The sequence below is a fragment of the Chanodichthys erythropterus genome, chromosome 12 (assembly GCF_024489055.1).
Source record: "Chanodichthys erythropterus isolate Z2021 chromosome 12, ASM2448905v1, whole genome shotgun sequence".
Taxonomy (NCBI): Eukaryota; Metazoa; Chordata; class Actinopteri; order Cypriniformes; family Xenocyprididae; genus Chanodichthys; species Chanodichthys erythropterus.
Window position 1 is genome coordinate 15924683 of NC_090232.1, and position 27523 is coordinate 15952205.

The 27523-nt window shown below is 37.6% G+C and overlaps 1 protein-coding gene across 4 annotated transcripts in view; it reads left to right on the forward strand.

The window, feature by feature from the left end:
• fat1a (FAT atypical cadherin 1a) overlaps positions 1-27523 on the forward strand; it is a 98113-nt gene that overhangs the window by 48625 nt on the left and 21965 nt on the right. For 3 of the 4 annotated variants that reach the window (XM_067405188.1, XM_067405189.1, XM_067405190.1), the window contains exons 5-12: positions 5660-5989; positions 6660-6870; positions 8594-8733; positions 18077-18352; positions 18590-18800; positions 19568-23638; positions 24350-24546; positions 25000-25153. In XM_067405188.1, coding sequence (XP_067261289.1) covers positions 5660-5989; positions 6660-6870; positions 8594-8733; positions 18077-18352; positions 18590-18800; positions 19568-23638; positions 24350-24546; positions 25000-25153 — 5590 coding nt within the window. The remainder of the gene's footprint in view (positions 1-5659; positions 5990-6659; positions 6871-8593; positions 8734-18076; positions 18353-18589; positions 18801-19567; positions 23639-24349; positions 24547-24999; positions 25154-27523) is intronic. The other variant, XR_010896812.1, reaches the window with a different exon arrangement.

The window sequence follows — 27523 nt, forward strand, 5'->3', positions numbered from 1 at the left end:
AATTCAGCTAAATATTAGTAGTGCCAAGATCCCCTCAAGGTTAAATCTGTTCCACTGGTTTTTAATTAACTAAGCTTTTTATTTATTTAATTTTTTAAACTGTTGAGATTGGAGTTTGGTGGTGCGTGTAGTTTCATTCGACTTGGATGCCGTATATCAGCTGTCTTAACTGTAAGGAGCTGTAAAGAATGCTTTTCACCTAACATTTTCTGTTACCCTTTTAATTGCACTTTTAAATAGAAAAGCAAGGCTGCATAAATTGGTGGCCAGCTCAATCACATTTAAAGTCTGAAAATGGGTTTATCGAGTAAATACAAACACATATAACAACATTGGGAGAAATTTGAGCTATCTGCTTTTTGTAGCATCAAAGATAAAACTGAAGACAACAAAATATTACAGACTGTTTTAAACAGGCCTCTACAAGCGTTCTTGTTTGCGGTTGCCAGATGTCAAGGTTTTAAATCGGAGGATCTGCCTGGTGTACTTAAGAAAATGTGCTACTTGAGATATTCTGCTCAAATGAAAGTTTCCAGTCTGTACACTTGTTCTGTTTGCTGCGACCAAATCTGCGATCAAACCTTTTAAGTAATGAACTGTAATAAATCCAAACATGGATCTCGACTACATTGTTTGCGATTGTGGTTGCAGAATAAATGTTCTTAGTCTTACGCAACCTCTGATGTCTTTTTGCTGTTGTTTTAATAGAAAAAACATTAAAGGGATAGTTCACCCCAAAATGAAAATTGTCATCATTTACTTAAACCCCATCATTAACTTAAACCCCACTGGCTTCCATAGTGTTTTTTTTTTTTCTTTTTTTTTCTCCATACTATAGAAGTCATCACCAGTTTGGTTACCCATATTCTTTAAAATATCTTCTTTTGTGTTCAGCAGAAGAAAGAAATGTATACAGGATTGTTGTATGTAACTGTTTGGTTACTATTAGGAATTTCACTGTTTAAGTTTCAAGTTTCTTGTTTCACCCATTTTCATAATGTAGACTAGAGAGTGTGTTAAATTATATCATAAATAGCTTATAATAAATCAGGAAACTAGGTGAGGTAAAATAAACCATGCATGTGAGTTGTCATTTTCTTGATTTGTGCTTGTAGGTGAAAGTGCACTAATTCTGATGAAATGTTAAAAAAAAAATAATAATAATAATTTCAAATGACAAATAATATTGCTTATATTTTTAAGCAAAATAATTGTCATTCCCAATTTAAACATTATGCAGCATGGCAAAATTGTGACTAAGTCTTCATTGACCAAAACTAGACTAAAATGGCCAGACACAAACTGTTTTGTTCCAAAATCTATAGTTTTGTTGTTGTTGTTGTTCCAAAATCTATAGTTATAAGATATTAATGGTCTTAATAACATTGTTCAGACAAAATGCATCATGAAGTGATTTTGTAGGATTTCCCATTAAAACATTCTTTCAGCCAATAGAATAATTTTTTTTTGGTCCTTGGCAGTCTCATCAAGCAGACTGAATTGTTCATTACAGCCACACTAAATTTATCCTCTCTACAGCACTTTCTCTAAAAGAATATTAAAATAAAATAAAAAAAAACTAGACAGACTGACTAGTCTGTTGGGTATCTGGTCCATGGAAACAGAAAGATTATAATGTGATTTTTGGATGCATTTCTCTTGTTTGAAGCAACTGTCTTCTTTGTTCAAACACCTTCTTGGACAGTTATGATCTCATGCTTAATTTGATTACCGCGCTGCTTTAGACCGGCTGAGGGAAAGGCTAATAAACAAATGACCGTCAGTCCAGTCACTGTTCACACGCATTCTTCTGGATCCTGTTTCTCCTTTCTTTTTCTTTTTTCTTTTTCTCGCACTGCTCCGGTGGCCCACTGCAGTAGTCATGACAACTCTGGCAATTTGGGTTTTTTGCTGGTGTTTAGTCAGGGGTCCAGCAACAGGAAGTTCTTTATTGACATCTTTCCTCCAGGGGTCTTGTCTCACCCAGCCTCTCACCCAGGAATCTAGCTGTCTCTCTCCCAGGGGCAGTGCAATCCTGCTGGGCACAACACTGCAGGGGATGGGGGAATGAGCTGGTGCTCAGGAGTTCGCTGAGGTTAGTTGGAGGCAGAAGATGCCTGGCGGGAGAGGGAGGGGCAGTTATACGGGGCCAGGCTGAGGGCATTTGAGTGTGTATGTGTGTGTGAGATATATGGGAGAGAGCCCTGCAAACTTTCACACACACTTAAGAGCTGAGAAGGAAGGTGTAAGGTGCAAATGCTCCTAAAGGGGGAAGGGAGGGAAATTTGAGAAAATAAAGAACAGAGAGAGAGCTACTCTGGAACATGTTGAGGCATGCATAGCACATCAGATAGCCTGCCCTGTTGCTCTTTGAACTTCTAAAACCAAACAGGAAAGTATGCCCACGATACACTTAAGTTGATTTGCAAAGAAATGTAATTTATTTCTGGGAATTCACTCAGAATGACTGAGTATTTAGGGCGTTGCTTTGCCTGTTTTCCAGGCATGTGAATTGCGTTATTGCCTTGCCTATGCTGAAAGCTCTGAACACATTTCTAATGTTCAAGATGCTTGTATCTATTACTGGTGATTCATTCCAGTGACCTCTGAATCTGTTCACCTAAAAATCTGTTCAGATTTGTTACCTGATTCATTGATAGTCTATTTGGCAGGTTACATCATTACACCAGTATGTGGAGACAATCCTTTTGTGTTATGAGTGAGTTATTGAATCATTCAATCAACAGATTCGCCTTTCATAGCTTTTAACAACAAACAACATGCCCATTTTTGTTCATTTGCATAAATGTCATGTAAGACTGCAAATCTTACGTCTTGTTCAGGAGAGTTGAGCTTTAACTTTAAGCGATTATTTTCACCCTGCAGATGATTTTACTCAGGATAGCATCACAGAAAATGTAAAAATCTAGTTATATAACTGATTTTCAAAGCAGACATGATATAATTTTTTTATTGAACTGGAAATTTAATTTCAACTGTCTGAAATCTTTCCAGTCGTTGGAAAAGGTTTTTTAAAAAGCAGTGCATTGCAGGCATACAAACAAGCTCAGCTTGGCAGAGAGGAATGTTGGAGCTGACCGAGTCCCTTGTCTTCCTATTCAATTAAATCTCTTTGGTCAAAACACTTAGACAGCACTGGACATCTTTGAAAACAAATATACATTATAGGTCTACTCGTTGTTCACACCAAAAGCACAGTTTTTACAGTGTTGAACAGATGCTTTATATGTCTGTGCTGGCCTGTTATTAATCTGCTTCAGCCATAGAAAGCGGTAGTTTGTATTTTGCACTCAAAGATATACAAGTCTGCTGAGTTCATTAGCAGGAAATAGTGTGTATGTCTGCATCTCTGTGTGTGTTTGTATTCATCAGCTTATGCACCAGCGTACCATTAAGCTGCCTCAAATGGGCATTTTCCGAGATTAACTGAAGATATCCAGAGGAAATTAATGAGCTGGTTAACGGATACCAGCTGAGATTGGACACGGCGTTCTGAGCTTGAGTATATGCTCAACAAACCACCAGTGTCTGCTTAATGTCGCCATCTCTGCTCATTTGGAAGAACTCCTGTACCTATTACTGTTCATATTGTTGACAAAAGTGCTTTGCTGTTAGAAGTGGTGTGAACTTTTTTTTGTCACTATAGTGTCCTCGCAGTACAATTAAACTAAATCGATCTAATGCCTTTTTGAATAATGTATGAAGTACTCATTTCTAGGTCTTTTAAAAACACAATTCGATTTGATGATAGGGTTGGCTTTGAGGGAGAAAAAAAAAAAAAAACACACTAATTTTGAGGCCATGTACCCTGTTTGGCTATCACATTCATGATGATATTTTTCATCAGATGTCATCAAAGAGAAATTATGTAGGAAAAACATCATCCCTCAATCACACACCGAGTAATGCAAAACAGTCTGTTCTAACCCTGGGAAACCCTTCCCGCCTTTCTGCACGTCTCTGAAAAGATTGCTTGACAGCTAAGCGCTCAGGGAATTACTTCAATTTTGTCAGCCAATTGACTTAGATAGGAACACTTGCCCCTGTGTTCCGAACAGGAGATTTTTCTTTACCTCTGAACGACGATTGATTGAAGCGCTCGCTATAATGAAGGTTTTCAATCACTTGTGTCAGATATTCTTGAGTGTGTTCTATTATTGTCCTGTGCACCTCTTTTAGTACAGCTCGTTTTGTCACTCTAATTGAAAATGTTCATTATGACACCGCCTCTCTTGGGTTTTGGAGTTATTCAACATGAAAGGAAAGAAAACTAGAACTGAGTGAATGAATCTTTCCGCCCCCTCGATTACAGGATTTTTTTTTTATCAGCCCCTGAAGCTTTCTATTCAAATAAAGCAAACTTTTAAAAGAATGTGCAAAAGTACATATTTTCTAAACCAACTAGTCAGTGGTTTGCCTGAACGAGACAACTAATTGGTCTTAAGAATACACTCGATCCGTCTATAATCTATCGATCCGTCTATCTGTCCTTCTATTGGTCCGTCTGTCCGTCTATCTGTCTGTCTGTCTGTCTGTCTGTCTGTTTGTTTGTTTGTTAGGGGTGTGGCGAGATCTCGAGACTAATATGTGACGAGATTTCTCGTCGAGGCGAAAAGTAGTCTCGTGATGTTGCCATGACAGAGTGTTAGGATGATTAGGAAAGAATATGCCACCGCTACGTTTACATTACGCCTCCACTGTCGTTTTGCTTTGTATTTAAATAAAAAACATTTAATTCAGCTGAATGCCGTCGCTCCATATTTACAGAGTTATGCGCAATCGCTGAAATTGAAAGTAAAAGCGAGCGCGCATTCAAACACAATTTCAATACCCCGCATTTTGAAAGCGGCTCCCTGATGAATACAGATATCTCTCAATATGAAAGCTATCTTAGGCAGGGCAGTGCAGTTGTAACCATCTCTTAGCTCTGTATTAAAGAAAAATTTGGTCTTATTTGCACTTTGAATATTGAGAGAGTGCGATTGTGGTTGCACTTATTGTAAAGTACCATAAAAAATGAATAAGAGTTTTCTCTTAATCTTATCAAGCACAAAAAATAAGGTTTCATTTGTTAACATTAGTTAATGCACTGTGAACTATCATGAACTAACAATGAATGATTATTTTTTTGTTAACTAACATAAACAAAGATGAATAAATACTGTATCAAATATATTGCTCATTGTTAGTTGATGTTGGTTAATACATTAATGTTAATAAATTAGACCTTATTGTAAAGTGTTACCATTTTTATTTACACTGTTTTTATTTCTATGATCAGTTTATGGAAAGGAGTTCAGTTAGGAGGTCAAAAATTGTAGAAGCTCATAAATCATGTACAGTAAGGCCTAAAGAGACTGAAATCATACAGAAGAGAAGTCAGTCAGTTGAGTTAGTGGCAAAACCTTTTACAGTGCTTGAGTGTTGTTGTCTTTTACTGCATATGATAATTCACACTCAGAAAGTAGAACTGAAATGACATTTTTCTAGTCATGTATTTCGCCATTGAGGATTTCTTAAAAGTACTGTCTGTCTGTCTGTATCTGTCTATCTGTCTATCTGTCTGTCTGTCTGTCTGTCTGTCTGTGATGAAAAAGAGTTTGAGGGTACATTATAACTTCACAATCTTATGTTACAGATCACAGTGTCTGATCAGGGCATTCCTGTGAAGTCCACTACTGTTCGAGTCATTGTCAAAGTTCTGGATGAGAATGACAACAAACCACAGTTTATGGAGAAAGTCTACAAAATCAAACTCCCAGAGCGAGAAAGGCCAGAGAAAGAGCGTGCGCTCAAGAGAGATCCTGTGTACCGCGTCATCGCCTCAGATCGAGACGAAGGGCCAAATGCTGAGATCTCCTACAGCATCGAGGACGGAGACGAACAGGGAAAGTTCTTCATTGAGCCCAAAACTGGCTTGGTTTCCTTTAAGAAGATTTCTTCTGCTGGAGATTATGATATCTTAACGGTGAGGACGTACACTTTCTTTATCACAAATTCTGTTATTTGTATTAGCACCCTTGGAAACATTAGAAATGTGCAAATAACAAGATATGATAACTGCATCCTTTTTGATTGCAAATATATTTGCTTTCTATCTTGAGTTACAGCATTTAAGGAGGTCATTATTAAGTCCTAGAAACCTGTGATCTCATATTTGACCGCACTACATTTTTCCTGAATGTCCCGCTGAAGTTTTACGAGCGTAAAGTGAACTTCCTGCCCGCCCATGTGGCCAGTGACATTTTTGCCAGACCTCCCATTGTTTCATTACCTAACATCTGTCGCTTTCCAAAGGTCTCAGTGACAGGTGTTCTGGTAACGTTCTGTCATTCCCGCATTTAGTAGTATTCAGATAGTTGTATCTCTCGTTTATTGAGCTTAAAGTCTGGAATACCACTAACGGCACCAAACAGAATTGCATAAATGATTATTGTTCCCATAGCCTACATATGAATCCCAGACCCATCATTCTTACAATTTTTGAGATCAACACTTATTTTATGTTTTCAGTTGGCTTCCATATATTTGAAAACATTGCTGTTACATTAGTTACGGCAATAAAAAAACACTGTTATTTACGTAGTAGTTTTAATCTGTGATTTGACACATGGCTTTATTCAACATTTATCCTTCAGATTAAAGCAGTGGATAATGGCCGACCCCAGAAATCGTCCACCTGCCGTCTACACATCGAATGGATCCCCAAGCCGGAGCCGAGCACAGTCCCTCTGGCATTTGACGAGCCGTTTTACTCCTTTTCTGTCATGGAGAGTGACCCAGTGGCACACATGGTCGGGGTCATCGCCATGGATTCTGTTGACACACAGGTCTGGTTTGAAATAACAGGTACGGTGGAGGTAAATCTCCTGAGTTTGTTGTGTGTGCTTGTTTGACAGCCTTTACATGCTAAAGCTTGCATTCTAATAAGTGTCTTTGTTATTACACACATTTGTTACAAACTGAAATTATTAAATCTTCTAATGAGACTCTCTAGATGAAGTTTCTTTGCATGAATTAACTTCTATCTTTGTGTTTATCTTCTCAATAGAACTGGCATAATATGACTTAATAGTTTGCATCTTCCTGTCCCTTTATCTTTTAACCAATCTATCACTGACAACCTTTACTTTCTCTCTCTTTTCTACTTGTTCTCCTTCTTTATTTTGGAATGGTTTGGTTTCCTCTGCTTCTCTCCTCCTGCTTTCCTCCTCTTGTTTGTCTCCTTGCTCCTCTTCTTGGCTTTGGAAGAGGACATAGCGGCTAAAGAACTGTTTTACATCGTTCAGATGGCTTGCGACCTGAACTGCACTGCAGAAGGTATCTGCCGCAGATCTCCTAATACTACTGTGCGTGGCCAATTATGAGATCTGTCATGTGCTTTTGTACTTGTGCTGTTGTGATTGTTTCACATTGGTTGCACCAGGTCCCAAGTTTTGATTCTTTCTCACTAAGGGCTTACGAGCTGGCAATGAAAGAGTTACATTTAGGTCATTAAATCAAAATTAGTTGTCTCTGTCCACCCTATGAGATTGTCTTAGTATTGCATACATAAAGCGTAGCTTATTTTCTTTGCCAGCCTGTGAACTTAGTGTTGTTCACTTTGAAGGCCCAGTGCTCTCATTTTCTTTCATGTATGGTGTTTTTATTATTGTTAAATTTATGTTTGGTCATATAATCAGAAAATAAATATATACTGCTGGTGATTTAGTGGCTGCTGGCAAGATCAAAAGAGCAGGATGACTGATACATTTGTATAATACAAATTAATGATATCAAATGAATGTTTACTCAAAATTCACATATATTATCCTTCGGCAAAGCTGTTGGTGTTTTTAAAATGACAAATAAAGAATTTTAAAATACCGATTCATTCTTAGATTTTCCTTGTGACAGTCCCAAAATCTGTCCATAGACAGTTAATCAACTAAGCAGAATGGTTATTGACCGATATATATCTCTGTACCACCACATTCTTATATGAGTGAAATGGCTACTATATGTATATCTATTACTAAATTTAATATTACTTTATTTCAAAATACATTAAAAAATACATTTTCACATACAATGACTTGAGTACACCTTCTTCAAGGAACAAGCTTTTCTGTACATTTCAAAATAAATTTATAAAGAACTGATATAAAGAAATTAAAGGAGCACTTCATTATGTAAAGAAAATCCTCATTAAATGAATATAATTGAAAAAAGTAGTTTGGAATAATTTATTATTTCTTAAAAAATAAATAAATAAATAAATAAATAATAATTCCTAATTTTTATTTTGGACACTCTTATTATTTACTCTCATTAATCCATATTGTTCATAGTATGTGTATATTATATATTTTGGCTTTTGACGCACTGATGCGCGGATATGGTAGATATCGATTATTGTGGTTTACACAAAAAGTGTGAAACAGTTGCAGCAAAGCCACAAATGTGACACTCTGACTTTTTCCACCTGTGCAGTTCTCCTTCTCGCTCTCTCTGTCTTCAACTGCCTAACTTGTTATGATGGCCGTCTAATTTCCTGTCCATTTTGGTTGTGGTGAAAACCTCCTCTCAACAGGTGGTAATTCTGACAGTCGATTTGAGGTGGGGAAGGCGAGTGGGACGGTGATTGTGGCCCAAGCGCTGGATGCAGAGCAGAAATCCCATTACAACCTGACGGTGGACGCAACAGATGGCACCAGATCTGTCAGCACGCAGGTAATTGAATTGCTAATGAAGTGTTTATGGAAGCTGAGCATTGTGCTCTTACCATAGAGGCCTGGGCTTCTTTTTTGAGATCACTATGAGGGGCAAAAATGTCTCAGATTTTTTGTGCATGTACATTTCACCGGTGGCAAGGAAGGAAAAGCAACCCAAGCATTTCTAACTTTCCAAATTGAGTTTCCTCTTTTGGCTGCACTGGCACTATAGGTCCCAAAGGTCTTTTCTGTATAAGCTCATATCAGCCTTCAAGATTACAAAAAGGAGCACAGCATGCTATTGATGTGGATGTTGATAGGTATAGTGAAAGCACAAAATACAGTAATTAAACCTGATTCAAATCATCAGTGATTGTAGAGGTATATTTATAGATATGCTTTGTACAGGTTCAGTGCAGGCCAAGGCATATGTTTTTTTCTTGGAAAAAGGGTTGAAATACCAGGCATTGGACAGTTTCTCTAGTTAGAATCAGGTCAGATATTGTAGACATTTTTCGATGTCTAAAGGTTCCCTGAATGTTCTTCAAATACCTCACGTCACAACATGCTGGCAGACATTCCTTGGCCTGGCGGATGGAGAGTTTTTGGCCAGGGTTCCTGGAATCTTCCATTGTCTCATTCCTGGAGCGTGTGAGGAGGATGAAGCCGTCTGGCTCCCTACTCTTTCATTTAGCTTCTCCTGACAGTCTCGCACTTTTTCTTTAATTCTGTTGTATATTTATCTAAGGAGAACATTTACCACACCTTTCAATAATGTGAATTACAAAGTTGATTCTGCAAGGTTTTTCAAACTTATCAGTTTACTTTGACCTTTGCATTTGTTACAAATAAAATGAATGATGACACTTACTCAGCAAATGTTACTAGTTATTTGCCAAAAAAAAAAAAAAAAAATGTTTTGGGGAAATAAATAATTTGGACATTCAAATTTTGCTATATAAAGTTGCCTTTGAACCCATTTTATCTATTTTGCATAAAAAATTGGATGACAGATGCCAACACTGTGTTGTAAGGTTTGTGGGTATTTTTTAACACTACTGAAATTAAATTTGTGTGAATAGAAAGTGCATAATAAACATTCTCTAATCAAAGTATCTACTTGAATCAAAGAACACCAGCTGAGTCAGCTGATCAGTATATTTTACTTTACAATAAGGTTCATTAGTTAACATTAGTTAACATGAACAAATAATGAACTGCACTTACACAGCATTTATTAATCTTTGTTAATGCTAATTTCAACATTTACTAATACATTATTAAAACCTTGTTAACATTAGTTAATGCACTGTGAACTAACATGAACAAAGAATGAACAACTGTATTCTCATTAATGTTAACGAAGATTATTAAATACAGTTACAAATGTATTGCTCATGGTTAGTTCATGTTAGTTAATCCATTAACTAATGTTTAACTAATGAACCTTATTGTAAAGTGTTACCATTTTATTAAGGCGATTTAAAACATTAGACCATATGTATCACTTTTGCTCTAAATACACTTTCCTAAAAAACTAAATAGTACCAAATTAGTGAGACTATGGTTACATAGTAACATTACTACTTTGAGGCATGTTTTTTGTGAGTTAAATTGTTAATATAATGTAATTGGGGGAGAATGTAAATATATGACCTTTAATATTTATTTTGATCGTATGATCTCATTATTTTCATGAATCCATTCATTAGTTTTTTTTTTGTTTGTTTTTTTACCAGAATATTACCAGGATTTGTAGTAGTCGTTATGAAAACTCAGATTTGTGAGTTATGGCTGAAAGTGTAAAACACGTTGCCACTGGTCATCCCTACATCATTTATATCACCATATCACCTCTAAACTGGCCACGTAGTTCATGTGCCGATTTCCTGTTGGAGCATGAGTAAATCTTTGCATATGGTCCTAAAGAGGTCACTGAAGAGCGGGGCTCTCTGGATGAGGGCTGTGTTTTTGCCCTCACTCTTGTGAACAGAGCCTGCATTGTGAGTGGATCCCCAACCCCCCTCCCGGGATATGTTTAGGCAACACTGTCGGAACTCTCTTGTGATCAAGCAGACCACTGTGGCCAACGATACCACCGAACACATACATTCCTGCACGCAAAATTAACTGCCACAAATATCCTGAACTGAAGCCCACCCCCACCCCCGGCCCCTCCATATCTCTCTCCCTCTTATTGACAAAATTTCCAAACGCAAAGGCAGTGATGTGACACTGAGTCCTTGCGCTGCAGCTCTTCAAAGCGTCTCTCGATCGGCCCTGCTTAATCTGAAACTATTGTTGGACCCTCAAACCTTTCAAGTTGAATCAGTTACAGTTGTCACATTCTCAGGGCACAGAGTGCAGACTTAGGTGCCCTGCATCTGGCTTTGGCTGGAGCTGCTTGTGCACATATTTTTGGGTTTTTTTGACTCTTTTGTGTTGGGTTTATCATCTTGATGTGGTGATTAATCATTAGTGTTTGAGGTTCAGTTATGTATTCGTTGACCCATGACGACTGAGGCTTTGATGGTAAATTTTAATCAGGCTCTAAATTAGTGATTGCGTGTCTAATGTCAGTTTTGTCGGTTGATCTACTCCGTTTAATCCCCTGTAATAAAAACTGGTATTTCTTTTATAAAGTCTGGAAATCTGTAGATCTTTTGTAAGTCTGAAAATCAACAGCAGACAAGAGCTTTTGGGTGAGTCTCACAGCATGTGTGGATCATATTTCACCCCAATATCAAAAGGCAAAGAACATATATTCCCCCCCTCAGATTTTTTGACATAACAGTAAATGTCAGTTATGTAAAAAATAAATAAATAAAACATCATCCTACAAACAATTTATTTTCTTTATGCAAAATATTATATATTATAATAGAAAAATATAATTTCTTTTTTTTCTTTTTTCTTTTTTGTGATGAAATGTTACCAGGACATATTCTGCTAACTGATACTATAAACAAAACTAAATTGCAGAATCTGTAGCTTGTTTTAACTTCCGCCAGGTGTCTCAGTACTGCTTTAACAGTACTAGACTAGGGAAGACAGTTTTTTTTTTTTTTTTTTTTTTGCAGATGTCCTTGGTACATTAGATCACCCTGACAGGAGTTTTCAGCTTGCTGGCTAATTAGTAATGGCAAAAGTCAGTTTATACTCAGCACTTTCTAATATCTCTGTAAACACTTAGGCAGGTGCTGGAAAGCAAACTAGACCAAACGAACAAATCAAGCAAATATTTGCCCTTAAAACATTAAAGAGGCGATATTAAGTGTTTGCCTGCAAGCTTTCATCTCGCCTTACAAAGCAAGAGAAAGATGGATGAGTAATATAACCCATTTGAAACTTGTTTCATCTTTGATTTCTACATTGACCGACTAATGAGTTTGGCTCCAAGAAGCACTTGTTTTGGAACAGCTGCATCTAAATAAAAGCAGGTTCCAAAGTCAATTTGAGCATGCGACCAAGGAAGTATATCTGCAACTTTATCATGTGGCAGTTGTGTTTGAAAGAAAACACAAACTTAAACAGATTACAGCTGACAAGGAGGGGATTTTTATTTATTTTATTTCATTTATCTGCATGAATTCCGTTACCCTTGCAACCCATCAAATGCACGTTTTAATCATAATTCTGCATTCAGGCTCTGCTTTTGCCTTTGTATGTCTAGTGACCCTCTCCTGAAGCGATTAGCTCTCTCCTCCTCGTGGAGCCGCATATCTTTGTTTAAATCAAAGTCATGTGTATTCCACATGGGCTTGCCAGACCTTCTCCATGCTCTGTTTTCATTGTTTTTACCATTTATCTCAACACTTTCTCTCTCTCTCTCTCTCTTTCACCCCAATCTCAACAAAAGCACCACATTTCAGACAGGCAATGAGGGATTATGATTATTTTGGAAGGGAAGAAAAGAATGCAGAGGGGGAGGAAAGTGTATGCTGGGTGTAATCCTATTTTAGGCCTTCTGAGTGAATCTGTAGCAGCTCTGTGTGTTTGCAACTGTGCCAAAGTCATTTTCTCTAAGACATGTCACATACAAAGAAATATGGGGATCTGGGTGAACAGTGCCCATTTCTGCCAATGATTTTTTACTCTTGTTTTAAGGGAATGCTCTTCAGAAAAAATATCCATCAGTAAAGTTTTTCTTTGATGGGCCCCACCGAGTGACACCCAATCAAAACTCATGAATTTGTGTACAATATATGCAACTCTTTGGGGTTGGTAGGATTTTTTTATTTATTTATTTATTTTTAATTAAGTCTCTTATGCATTTATTTGATGTGAATAATACAATTTAAAAACTGATTTCTATTTTAAGATGTTAAATCTAATAAATAACATGCATATACAGTCAAACCAAAAATTATTCAGACACTATATATATATATATATATATATATATATATATATATATATATATATATATATATATATATATATATATATATATATATATATATATATATATATATATATATATATATATATATATATACATATACATTTATTTATTTTTTTATTAGTGGGTGCAGGACACTATAGTTCATTCATGTAAGTGAGGATAGCAAAATAAAGTAAACTGTGACATATTATACCCAAAAATTCTTCATACAGTGGACTACCAGTAAAGTTGATAAAAATTTGGGACCAGAAATTATTCAGACACTTTGACCTGACCATGTTTTGCTTAAGTGTTATCTGACATAATTAAGATTTTTTTTTTCTGACTGTTTAAACTGTGAGATCTTGTCATATTTTATTACCTTTTTTTAAACTATAGTGAATAAACTGTAATAATGAATAAAATGTTCAAGGTGTCTAAATAAATTTTGATTTGTCTGTAATTGTGCTAGAGTTTTCAAGGTATGTGCATGCCTGTGATTCAGTAACACCCTGATTGAGACAAACAAGGCATTGAGGCGACCACGAAGGTCAAGCATTAGAGATTAGCTGAACAAATTGGGTTATGACTGCAAAACGGAACAATTTCCAAGAGACAAAAATGTGACCAATTTCAAAATGCAATTTAGTCTGAAGTCTAAAATTAGATCTGTTGCTAAAAGTAGCGCTGGTATTTTCCATGTTAGAATTGCAGTGTGTGTGTGTATCTTAGACTGGGTTAGAACATAAAGGCCCGGTTTCACAGACAGGGCTTAGCCTAAATCACGATTAAGCCTTAGTTCAATCAGGACATTTAAGTAGCTTTAAACGTACACTAGAAAAAAAAAAACATTACTGGTGTGCATCTTGAGACAAAACAATGGCACTGGCATATTTTAAGATATGTCAGTACGAGTTGGTTTCAGTTAAAACAGCTCAAACATGAATTTTAGTCTAGGACTAGCTTAAGCCTTGTCTGTGAAACCAGGGGAATATAATAAATCTTAAGTTTTAACACAGTCTAAGAGATGTCCATGTGTGAGAGGTAATGCCTTTTTAAGTGGTAGGAGTCTGTAACAGGAATTTGACTTCAATAGTAGGCTTGTGGCTTCTGGAATAGCCACCCTTAGGGATCATCTGATATGTGTGTATATATATCACATTCACACATATATATCTTCATTTTCATATATAGTGTTACATTCCTTTTTGTTTCTCTCTCTCTTTCTCTTACTTCTTATTGTGCCTTACTTCTGTTTCTCATCTTTCTGCTTTTCTGTCTTTCACACGTGCATCCTTCTTCATCTGTCATTCACACTCTCTGATCTTTTTCTTTAATCACTCTCTCACTCACCACTTCCTCTCGAATAACTCCATCTGTCCTTCTTTCTCTATGTGTGTTAGACATTAGTGAAGCTCCTTTGAGTTTTTTCAACGTACATTTGCATCACAGTTGCAAAGCCTGTCGTTCTGCTTCTAAAGCATCATGGAAAGCAGGCAGGATATAAACAAATACAAGCTGCAACCTTCATCTATTTACACCAGTGCTTCAGTTGACTGTCTGTGCTGGCATGATTTACAAAAAAAAAAAAAAGAGCCAGGCTGCCAGGGCCAGGGCCAGGTGGCATGTCTCCAGGGTAAGGTGTGAGAAAGAAGGCAAGAAAAGAGAGAAAAAGGCAATGATTTCTCTTCCTCGACCTTTGGCATTCGATAAAACCAAACATGTTCTTCAGGGACAGGGGACGTGCTGATGCTGTCAGGACAAGTGTGAGCATTGCCCACACTCACACCCACATGGGCTAATCTTGAGCTGAGAGCAAGTGGCAGCTAACATCTAAGTGTATGTGTGTGTATATATATATATATATATATATATATATATATATATATATATATATATATATATATATGTATATATGTATATATGTGTATATGTATATATGTATATATGTATATATGTATATATATATATATATATAATATTTTATTTTGGGCTGCATCCATCAAATGTTGTTGAAATGTATGTTCCAAAGTGAAACATTTAACATAGATGATGCCTTATGAAGTGTTTAAAGTCATTACAAAAGCTTATTGTGAATCAGAATGTTTGACAAATAAAGTGTCTTATTTTATTGTGAATTATAGTTTATATATTTAAGTTTGGTTTAAGCAAGAGTTGTTGTTGTTGTTGTTGTTTTTTTGTTTTTTTTTAAGAAATTAATACTTTTATTCAGCAAGGATGCATTACATTTTTCAAAAGTGACAGTAAAGTGACAGTATATCATATTTTGATTGTGACTGAAACTGCAGCAAATGCTCAACAGAGACCAAACATTAGTACCAGTTTTATGCTTCGCTTTTGTCTAGTACTAGTACAATGCCTCATAAAAGAGGCTCTGACCTCATTGAGAAATGCCTTAAGAGATGCTTATTTCTCAGACCTGCTTCTTCAGTAGCTGAGCTCTTGGAAATGTAATGAACTGTAATATATGATTTAGGAACTGGGATTATATGCACATAAATAAAAATGTTTATAAAAGGATTGAATGTATTGTAATATATTGATATATCACTGTATTAGCACATAGGGTATATGTGAATCTGCTCTTGAAATATCTGTTTGTACACAAATATGATGCTAGAGCATCAGGCTTTCCAGACTATGCACTCTTATACGGTTGCTTATCGCTAAATTCATTCAAGTTGTAACTCTGTGACATACCAAAGCTGTCCCTCATATTCCAACTTTCACTCCTGTTCAGTCACTTGAAAACGCATGTCACTAGAGGGACACACGTCGCCAATATATTCTAAGGATTCTGGTTTAAATCAGTGGATCCACTGAGCTGTAACCTTTTTTTGTGTGTGTGTTTAATGTAAAACAGCACCACCTGATGGCTGGCTTGTTGAACTCTAATAATTCAATTCATTTCACCCTTTTGTTCTCTATCCTGGTTTTATAAAAGGATGTCTGATTGTATAAACACAGCTCATTTAAGCACACACATTTTCAATCTATACTCGCTGCTCTGCTTGTGTTAAGTATGGAGCTCCCTGTCCACTCACTTATCTACAACCAGAAGCCAAATAGATGGATGGTTGACTTCGGGGAAAAAAATAACTGAAAGAAAAAGACGATAAATGTGTGCACACAGTTGGTCTGTGTGTTTTTGTGTCTCAGAATGACAGCTCATAAATTATTTTACTGCATTAGCCTATGCACAAGAAGTGTGTGGATTGAGTATTGCTAAAAAGTCAAAATGCTCATAAGTATGCAGTAGAATAACCTTGGCATTTCACTCGCTGTAGGACTTTTAACTGTTAATGAAACACATCCCAGTGCATTCACGATACAATCATTCCTAACCAAAGAAAATGTCAACATGCAATGTTATCACAACCATCCAAACTCATTTGGATTCATGTCGGTTTGCTAACATCATTACTGAATGTAAGTCATAAGTAACCAGGCATTTAAATTATTGCCTGAGTTAATACAGGTATTGATCCGGCCTATATTAAAGCAGCCATGATAGGAGTTCTGATTCCCTGAGGTATGAGACGGCAAACATAAATTAAGTGCAATGTCATGATGTCCAAATCTATGCCTTTTTATAAAATCAATAGTCCCTGTGTAGTCTGAACAACTAGTAGTTGACTAAGCTGTCTTAAATATGCTCTGTATAATTAGGCTGGTTATCATGTCAACTAAACATTGATCAGATGAGGTACCTGACAGATATTCTACAAATAGTCTGAATTCGGTTAAGACTGATGTCATGTGTCACCATTTCAGGCTTCAAACTCTCTATCAAATCCCAAATATACATAGTGTTAATATACACTCATAGTGTGCTGTAGTATCCTAAACTTTATCTCCATACAGAAATTCGATATGTCACGACTTGACTTAACCAGATGACTTTTCATTCATATTTGCATAAAGAGATCATAGTCCTCACAAACAATCAGATACCTACAGATTATGCACAGCACAACCTTGCTTACAGCAAGGTGATTTGAAATCTAGTAGTAATTGTCTAGAAATATATTGTTGAACATTTGTTACAAAAGCTGTGCTTTGATGGCTGTAGCCGCGGTGCTTTAAAAAGGAAGAATTTAGACAACCAACTTTGCTGAGAGGGTTTACCTGAGCTGACAGGCACAGAGATGTGAGGTTTAGTCTTTTAATTCATCCTTTTGAATTTATCCATACTAAAAACAGAGATAAATGTGTATATAAACTCACTAGTTATCCTCGCTGTCTCGCTGATCTACCTCTATTTTTCATATATAAACAGTTTTGTTCTACTTTTTTGAAATGCTTAATGATTTTCAGCCTTGGTGAATTTGTATATGGGTGCGTATATGGTTTTATGTTTTATATGGGTGTACATTTAGGACGCAGTCAGTCTCTCACTCTCTTCCTGTTGCCCCTCTTGCAGTGGTCTCTGTAAGCCAAATATTTTACTTGTTTAGTTTGTTATGGTTTTAACTATTCTTTATAGAATTTCAGTGGTGTGATCAATGATCATAGTAATGTTAAAGGTGCCCTAGATTGTTTTTTTACAAGATGTAATATAAGTCCTAGGTGTCCCCTGACTGTGTCTGTGAAGTTTCAGCTCAAAATACCCCATAGTTTTTTTTTTTAATTATTTTTTTATGAAAAAATTAAGTTTGTTTTTTCCGGAAGTCTTTTAAAAAATTAGATTTACATAAGGAGGAAGCAATGGGGTTTGAAACTCAATGTATGTCTTTTCCATGTACTGAATTCTTGTTATTCAACTATGCCGAGGTAAATTCAAATTCTGATTCGAGGGCACCTTTAAAATTTAACATTGAAACTGAAAGTACACTGTACACTGAAATGTACTTGATATCATTATTAATGGAAAGAAATTGTTGTACTGTAAATATATTTAACAAGGCCTTACAGTGTCTAAATTATTAACTTTACCTTTTATTGTATGTTTTTACAGGTTCTTATTAAAGTGATTGACACCAACAACCATCGTCCTCAGTTCTCTAAGTCTAAGTATGAAGTGAATGTCCCTGAAGATACCCCACCTGAAACAGAGGTGTTACGGATTACAGCTACAGACCAGGATGAAAAGAACAAGCTTACCTTCACCCTCCTCAGCAGCACTGACCCATTCAGTCTACGCAAGTTCAGACTAGATCCTGGAACAGGAGTGTTGTACACTGCAGAGAGACTAGACCATGAAACCATGCACCAACATACACTAACTGTCATGGTAATTGATTTTTCTGTCTGATTTAGAAATGTTCAGCTAGTCAGCCATCCCTCAGGGTAAACTATCCTGGCAGTTTGTATATGAATTAATTCATTAGACATTGAGACGACTCTCCTAAGGGCTTGCAAGTGTTTGATGTGTTTCAGATAAGCAGGTAATTAAAGTGTTGAAATTACTGGAGAATTGCCTTTTTTTTTCTTTTTTTTTTTACCCTTTCCTCTGCCCTCCACACTGCAGGTACGAGATCAGGACATTCCTGTAAAGCGGAACCTGGTGCGTGTGATTGTAAATGTGCAGGACACCAATGACAATGCACCTTGGTTCTCTGGTTCACCATATGTGGGCCGTGTGTTTGAATCTGCTGCCATCGGCTCTGCTGTGCTTCAGGTCTCTGCTCTTGACAAAGACAAAGGCCAGAATGCTGAGATCATCTATAGCATTGAATCAGGTAATCCATTTGATTGATTTGATTGCTCTTGACTTTAATCCAATTTGTCTAGGAAACTACACATGTATACATGTATGAAATGTCTGACCATGGAAAAGGCAAGTAGAAACAGATTGTAAGTTTAAAAGCCTATCATGTCCTCTATGTTTTAACATATTGTCGAGAGAGCCACAGGAGCGGCCCATGCTGGCCACTTAGAGTTGAAAACGTGGGAGATGTTGAATGTGGCAGCCAAGGGTCCTGCAGTCCCACCAAACTCTGTGAGAGTTTTGAAAGCAGAGCATAGCACAGAAATGATTCCCAGTGTCCTTTTAAGAATGCACATATTTGAAATATCTGAGATTACAGAAGCTAATTGAAATGGTGTGTGTGTGTGTGTGTGTGTGTGTGTGTGTGTGTGTGTGTGTGTGTGTGTGTGTGTGTGTGTGTGTGTGTGTGTGTGTGTGTGTGAACATTGTTTAGATCACATACTTACTGACGCTTAGGCAGCCGATTAGTCTAAGACAATACAGCCACTTCCTTTTCTTGACTAACTACAAACTCAAATATTCAGTATAAATAAAGCAAAACAAAAGGATTTATGCTTGCAAAAGGATGTAATTTTTTAAATTTTGAATCAATGCATCCATGATTTTTTTTCACTTAAGTCTTTAATGCACAAAGTTTTACAACAAAGTTTTAAATTAATGAGTTCTAAAGAGTTCTAAAAATGGAAATCTAAACTTTTTGGCAAGTGATTGATGCATCTTTGTCATATTTCTTCCTAGGAAATGTTGCCAATTCATTTGCCATTGATCCTATCCTGGGCATCATCACCGTGGCAAAGGAGCTAGACCGTAGCAACAAGAACCATTTTGAGCTAACTGTGAAAGCCTCTGACAAAGGCATACCACCACTTAGTGCTACTGCCTCTGTTGACATAACTGTCACTATTTCTGACAATGCCATCCCTAAATTTTCAGAGAATGAGTTTTCTGCTGAGGTCAGCGAAACTGCTTTGCCTGGAACCTTTGTAAGTTTGGTTAACGCCAACAGCCAATCATCAGTATTCTATCAGATCAAAGATGGAAATATGAATGGAGCATTTGACATCAACCCCAACTCTGGAGTGGTTGTGACCCATTCGGTTTTGGATTACGAGACTATTCCATCATACAAACTAACCATTCAGGGAACCAACATGGCCGGTCTGGCAAGTAACACTACTCTACTAATTCACTTGAAGGATGAGAATGATAATGCACCTGTATTCATTCAAGATGAGTTCACTGGAATGGTCAGCGAGTCTTCTCCAATCAACAGTGTAGTCCTCACCAAAGACAACATACCACTTGTCATCCGTGCGTTAGACACTGACCGTGATGCTAACTCGAGGCTGGTCTATCAGATTGTTGAGCCATTTGCTCATAATTACTTTGCCATTGACTCTAGCACTGGTGCAGTTAGAACCGTCAGCGAATTGGATTATGAGCAAAGATCTGTGTTTCGCTTTTCTGTTCAAGTCCACGATATGGGAATCCCCCGTCATTTTGCAGAGAAGGCTGCTAACGTGACTATTGAGATTCTGGACATCAATGATTGCCCTCCTCAGTTCAGCCAAGATCTATATGAAACCACAGTCTTAGTGCCAACTTTCAAAGGAGTGGAAGTGATCACAGTCAATGCCACAGATGCAGACTCTGGTCCAAATTCAAGGCTGTTTTACTCTATTGTTGAAGGCAATATTGGAGAGAAGTTTAAAATGGACCCGGTCACAGGGGTTATCACTATTCAAAATGTCACTCAGCTTAGAAGCAGGTATGAGCTCAGAGTGAGGGTTTCTGATGGCAGGTTTTCTAAAACAGCTTTAGTAAAAATAAATGTCAGAGAGAATAAGGAGAGTACTCTGAGGTTCACCCAAGAATCTTATAAGGCCTTTGTGCCAGAAAATTCCTTAGAGAAGAAGACTTTAGCTGTAATAGCTGCAGTGGGAAACCAAGTCAATGAACCTTTGTTTTATAGCATTCTGAACCCTGATAAAAGATTCACAATAAGCCGTACATCAGGAGTACTCTCCTCTACAGGCACACCCTTTAATCGAGAAGAGCAAGGCGTATTTGATATTGTGGTCGAGGTGACGAGAGAAGACAAGTCATCCGATGTAGCCCATGTCCTCGTCACTGTGATAATTGAGGATGTCAATGACAACCCACCTGTGTTTGTCAATTTACCCTATCAGGCACTGGTGCAGGTTGACTCTGAGGTGGGTCACGTCATCACAAAAGTGACTGCGATTGATGCCGATATTGACAGAAATTCTGAGATCAGCTACCATCTCCAGGAGCCAAATGAGTTTGTTCAGATCAGCATAGATGGTGAAATGTCACTCACAAAGAAGCTTGAGAAAGACTCCCTTAACACTGAATTTATAATCACCATTGTAGCCAGAGATGGAGGTGAACCAGCACTTTCCTCATCTGTTGAGGTGCCAATAATGGTTGTAAACAAAGCAATGCCTGTGTTTGAGAAAGCCTTCTACAGTCTGGAGATCCCAGAGAGCATACAGTTACTAACACCTATTGTACACATTCAGGCTAATGACTCAGAAGGCCCTAGAATAGTGTACACAATCACAGAAGGGGACCCTCTCAATCAGTTCTCCATCAATTTCAATACTGGCGTCATTCAGGTTGTAAAGCCGTTGGATTTCGAGACCCACCCAGCCTATAAACTTAGCGTAAGGGCCACCGACTCGCTAACCGGTGCCAAAGCTGAAGTCTTTGTTGACATAATCTTGGAAGACGTTAATGACAACCCACCTGTGTTCTATACCAAATTGTACAATGCAAGTCTTTCAGAAGCATCAGTGATCGGGACGTCTGTATTGCAAGTCTCAGCTACAGATGCTGACACTGGTAACAACAAAGTGCTCTTTTACCAGATTGTTGAAGATAAAGACAAGAGCTCTTATTACTTTAGCATCGATCGTGACACGGGCACAATCTGGACAACTCAGATGCTTGACCATGAAGAAAAACCCTCACATAAACTGATAATTAGAGCAGTAGATGGTGGAGTGCCTGCCCTTTCCAGTGAGGTCATGGTGTTAATTGATGTAGCAGACCTTAACGACAACGCTCCAGTGTTCTCACAGAAAGTCTATGAAGCTACGGTCAGTGAGCTGGCCCCCCGTGGCCACTTTGTCACCCAGGTTCAGGCTTCCGATGCTGACAACTCAGATAGTGGTAAACTTGATTTCTCAATTATATCAGGAAATGAAGGGCAAAACTTTGCTATAGATCCAAAGACTGGGGCTATAGTCATATCAAACCACCGGAAACCCCACATGGAGTCTCTCTATAACATCAATGTGTCCGTATCAGATGGTGTATTCAGAAACTCAGCTATTGTGAAGGTCAGTGTTATTAGTGCTAACTTCCACAATCCTACCTTCAACCAGGTGGATTACGTGGTTGAGCTTCTTGAGAACTCACCAGTTGGAACAATGGTGGCTGAGGCTCAAGCGACAGATGAAGACTCTGGCACATATGGAAGACTCACCTACCATATAGTCAATGACATTGCTAAAGACAAGTTCTCAATCTCTGAGAATGGAGAGATTTTTACTTTGGAGAGTCTTGATAGAGAGAACACATTGGAGAAAGTGATTCCAATTTCTTTAATTGCTAAAGATGGTGGTGGCAAAGTTGGATTCTGCACTGTAAATGTGATCTTAACGGATATCAATGATAATGCTCCACAGTTCAGAGCTGCTGATTACAGAGTTAATGTTGTTTCCGACGTGCCAAGAGGAACAACCATACTTAAGATTGCAGCGTCCGACATGGATGAAGGTAGTAATGCAGACATCACCTATTCTATTGAAGCGGACACAGACAATGTTGAGGAGAATTTTGAAATCCACCAGTTCAGTGGTGTCATTGTAACAAAGGAAAGCCTCATTGGATTGGAGAACCAACAATACACGTTTCTTGTGCGGGCAAAAGATGGTGGAAATCCTACTAAGTCCTCTGTTGTACCCGTCTATGTCAGGATTCTTGCTCCCGAGGTCCCAGTGCCAAAGTTCATAGAGTCCCACTACAGATTTGCCATAGATGAAGATCTTCCTCTTGGTTCAGAAATAGATGTCATTCAGGTCGAAAGTGATCAGCCAATCTTTTACAGCCTGGTGAAAGGGAATACTCCTGAGAGCAACCAGGATGAGGTATTTGTGGTTGACCCCAACTCAGGATCTTTGAAGCTAGAGAAGAATCTTGACCACGAGAGCACCAAATGGTATCAGCTAACCCTACAAGCACAAAGCGAATATGATGGTAGTAAAGTTGTCTCCACTGTGGATATCAGTATCCAGGTCAAAGATGTCAATGACAATCGACCGCTCTTTGAATCAAACCCTTATGAAGCTTTCGTTGTGGAGAATCTCCCAGGTGGCACTTCTGTTATACAGGTAAAGGCCACAGACCTGGACTCAGGCACTAATGGCCATGTGGTTTACAATCTCGATCCCAACCAAGAGACAAGGGACATCGCAGAATTGTTTGCCATCAACAGTGAAACTGGATGGATTACCACATTAAAGGAACTTGACCGTGAGAAGACAAATAAGTACACTGTTTCAGTCTTAGCCACTGACCGTGGAGACAAAGAACAGATGATGGCCAGTACCAAGGTGGATGTCACAGTGGTAGATGTGAATGACAACCCACCAAAGTTCACAGCAGAGATCTATAAGGGCACAGTAAGCGAAGATGACCCACCTGGTGGAGTCATTGCCATTCTTAGCACTACAGACCTGGACACAGAGGACAATAATAAGCAAATCAGCTACTTTATCACAGGTTAGTCTAATGTTGATTTTGTACTTCTATTTTAATTTTAGCAGTTGCATGCCACCATTATTATTTGAGTTGAGTTTAAAAGGATAGTTTAGATTAACTAGTTTATAATGTAATAATTTATAGTACAAGCAATTCATAATCTATGGGAAGCCATTCAAAGCCAAAGCAAAATATTCTATGAAGTGCGATCAAATTGTCACATTCCAAGGGATTTCTGTGTAAAGAATACCTAGATACCAAAGAGATTCTAAATTGAAAACTGGATAATTTTCCCAATGACGCTTTTGAAACAAAGTGGGAATGTTTCAGCTCTGGTGATAGTTAATTAGCGCAAACATCGAAGCCAAGCTGGAGATGAGATGAGCCCTTCCTGGCACAGAAAACAGTCTCATTACATCCACTCGTCTTCGCCTGATCATAGAGTGATGACAGAAATTGGCATAACAAGTCACATTGCCACTTATTTACATAGACGCTTTGTGTTACTGTTGTGAAGTCCAAGCAAACAAGAAGTAAAGCTTCATAAACTCTGTAGATTATTCACTGCACAGATATCTCACAGTAACCTGTGAAATATACATGTTATAAATTAAGTCATTGCTATAGCTACTACACATATGCAGGAAACCCCACAAATACATACAGTAGTCAGTTTATCTGCCATTCATGTTCATTTGTTTGACTGACATTTCTCATGTTTGTTCTCTGAAGGTGGAGACCCCTTGGGGCAGTTTGGCATTGAGTATACTCAAGGTGAGTGGAAGGTCTCGGTGCGGAAACCTCTCGACAGGGAGGAGAGGGACAATTACTTGCTGAACATTACGGCCACTGACGGGACCTTCACAGCCAAGGCTATAGTTGAAGTCAAGGTCTTGGATGCCAATGACAACAGCCCAATTTGTGAGAAGGTATGAATGTTAGTTTTGTGTGTATGTGTGTGTGGGAAGTGTATTGCTGCAAAATGTCATGTAGTCTGATTCTGTCAGTTAAGGGGAGGGTGCTGCCTACCCGCTGTGCATGCTAAATGGGACGAGACTGAGAGAGAAAGAGAGAATGTCAGGAGGGATTTGAAAAGGTCCTTATGTGAAATGCAGCATTTAAGAAACAAAGAGAGTGATTTTGCACTGTGAGAGGGTTTTGTGAGGGCTAATGTGCTTCTTTTACGTATTGTTCCTTTTTGAATAATGTTAATTTAATAGAACTCCTGTGGTGAAAATCTTTTAGCCCTCTTTTCAATTTGGCTTTATAATTACCACCAAACTCTTCCTCTTTCCTTTCGTTTCTCTCTTCTTTTTGGCCCTATCATCCCATTTGTGAAGTCACTTCTGTTTGTCACATGTCTCCCTTTCTGTTGTTTGCAGTCATTTTATATGGAAAGTGTCCCAGAGGACTCCCCTGCCGGTAGGCTGATCCTGCAGGTCTCCGCCACAGATGCCGACATACGTTCCAATGCACAAATCTCCTACGAGCTGCTAGGGCCTGGATCAGAGCACTTTAGCATAGATTCTGAGACAGGTATGCATTTATATTTGTATGTGCACGTCAAATAGGTCAAATGTACCTTATAAAATGTTGTGTGTATTTAATGTGTGTGCTCATGAACCTACTCAAACTCATTCACTATTGCTCAGTGATAGGGTACTCAGCAGGGTCAATATGTATTAAAAACTTTATCAAAGCTACAGTAGTATTGTGCATTTTTGTGCATTAGAAAGGAAATGAATATACATATACTGTATATTTTAAAATGTTCATATTTATATACACAACTGTTCAAAAGTTTGGGGTCAATAAAATTATGAGTATTTCAGCTGGGAAGCATTAAATTGAGCAAAATTGACAGTTACAATCGTTACAACAGATTTCTGTTTCAAATAAATGCTGTTCTTTTAAAATTTCTGTTCATTACAAAAATCCTGAAAGAGTTTATATTAAGTATTAAGATTTTCATGTGACACTGAAGACTGGAGAAATTATGCTAAAAATTCAGCTTTAACATCACAGGAATAAATTACATTTTATAATATATTAAATTAGAAAATGGTTATTTTAAATTTGAAATATAAATTAAATGTTCAATATTTAACAGTATTGCTGTTTTAATGTATTTCTCATCAAATAAATGCAGCCTCGATGAGCATAGGAGACTTCTTTCTAACACATTCTTTCTCAACATTAAAAAATCTAACCAAGCCCAAACTTTTGAACAGTAGTTCTAAGACCATTGTCTCGACAACCACACAAAAACATGCCACATACACAGAACATTTTCAGCACCATTTGCTTTTGCCTGCAGTCAAACACATCCCATTTAAAACCATAATGATTTCTAATTTAATTACTTGTATAATTCCAGGGAAGAATGTACACCCTTGGGCTTTCATTGCTGTTTTAAAATACCACAGAATTCTGTTTCTGATGTTATTCTTTTACATTTTTTTTTTACTCGTCTGTTTTATTCATACAAACATACTCAGACAAAATATTTTAATAAACATTTCAGCAAGTGTTGCCCCACTTCAGCTATTAACTCTAGTCAACTGTCTCTCAACTGTGTGAATTAAACATTGGTTCCAGGCGGTAAGAGAGCAGAAATCAACAGTGGGTTTGTGACAGCGTCACACTGCTACAACACAAAAGCTATTGTAAAGGCGCTACTCACTGGCTCTTTGATAACACTGAGTGTGAAGGCAGGGAATGCTGGCACACAAACTGAAGGAGCGCTACTGTTCTTCTGTGTGGGTTTAGTGTGCACGGAGGGTTTTCTTCGCTTTTTTTCCCCTTCGTTCCATCATGGAAAAGAAGAGGAGCATTATAGCAAGTTAGCAGTGCCAAGAGTGCTCTCATTTGAGCCAACTAGACCCCTAAAAGCTGGCGGCTGCTTTTCCAAGGGTGACTTTCCCTTTCCTTCTTTTCTCACTCAGCTCGCTCTCCAACCAGCCTATTTGCTATTTCTCACCATCCCTCTCCTCTTTAATATTTTCTATTTCTTAAAGCTGCTCAGTGCAAGGATGAATTTAGCTCCCCTCGAGGGGAAACTTTTGGACACCCTGCATTCATCCCTTCTTGAGATGTGCTCCAGCTAAAAGGTCGACACCAAACAGCTGGCACACAAAAGTGCAGTTTTAAATTAGTGACCACTTCAATGGAATGTAGCTCACGCTTGCAGAAATTATTAGGTCAGATCATTTTCTCATGACAGAGACGACTGTCTCCCTCGCTTGCTGATTTTCTTTTTAGGGGCTTTCTTAGAGTGCCCTCTTGACTTGAAAGATGAGAGTTTGAAGTGGAATTGGATTGTATCTTGTTCATTAGTGCAGTGCCAGCTGATGTTCAAAATTCACTCCCCATCAATCATTTTGGATTTTTTTTTAGCAAGTGACAGCTATAATAAATATACATAAAGCAACTTTGCAGACATGAAAAATGAGAGCGCAGTAAACTATCTGTGTGTGTTAGCAGCATCAGGGTGCATACAAACTAGCTATGCTAATTCACAGAATGTTGCAAATAAGTTAAAGGGTTTGTTCTCCTAAAAATGAAAATTCTGTCATCATTTACTCATTAACTTTCTGTTGTTCCTGTCTCATATGACTTTCAATCATCTTCAAAATACAAATAAAGATATATTTAATGACACCTGAGAGATTTCCATCCCTCCACTGAAAGCAGATGCAACCAAAACCCTGACAATTTCAAAAAGTTCATGAAAAATGATCACTTTATATGATAAATGAATATAATTTAGGCTTTTATTAATATATTACCATTGATCAATGCACATTTTAGTTTAATTTGAGTTTCGATGATGAACAACGTCCTATGGGTTTGAAATGATATGAAGGTGAATAAATAATGACAGAATTTCAATTAAAAGGTTTGCAA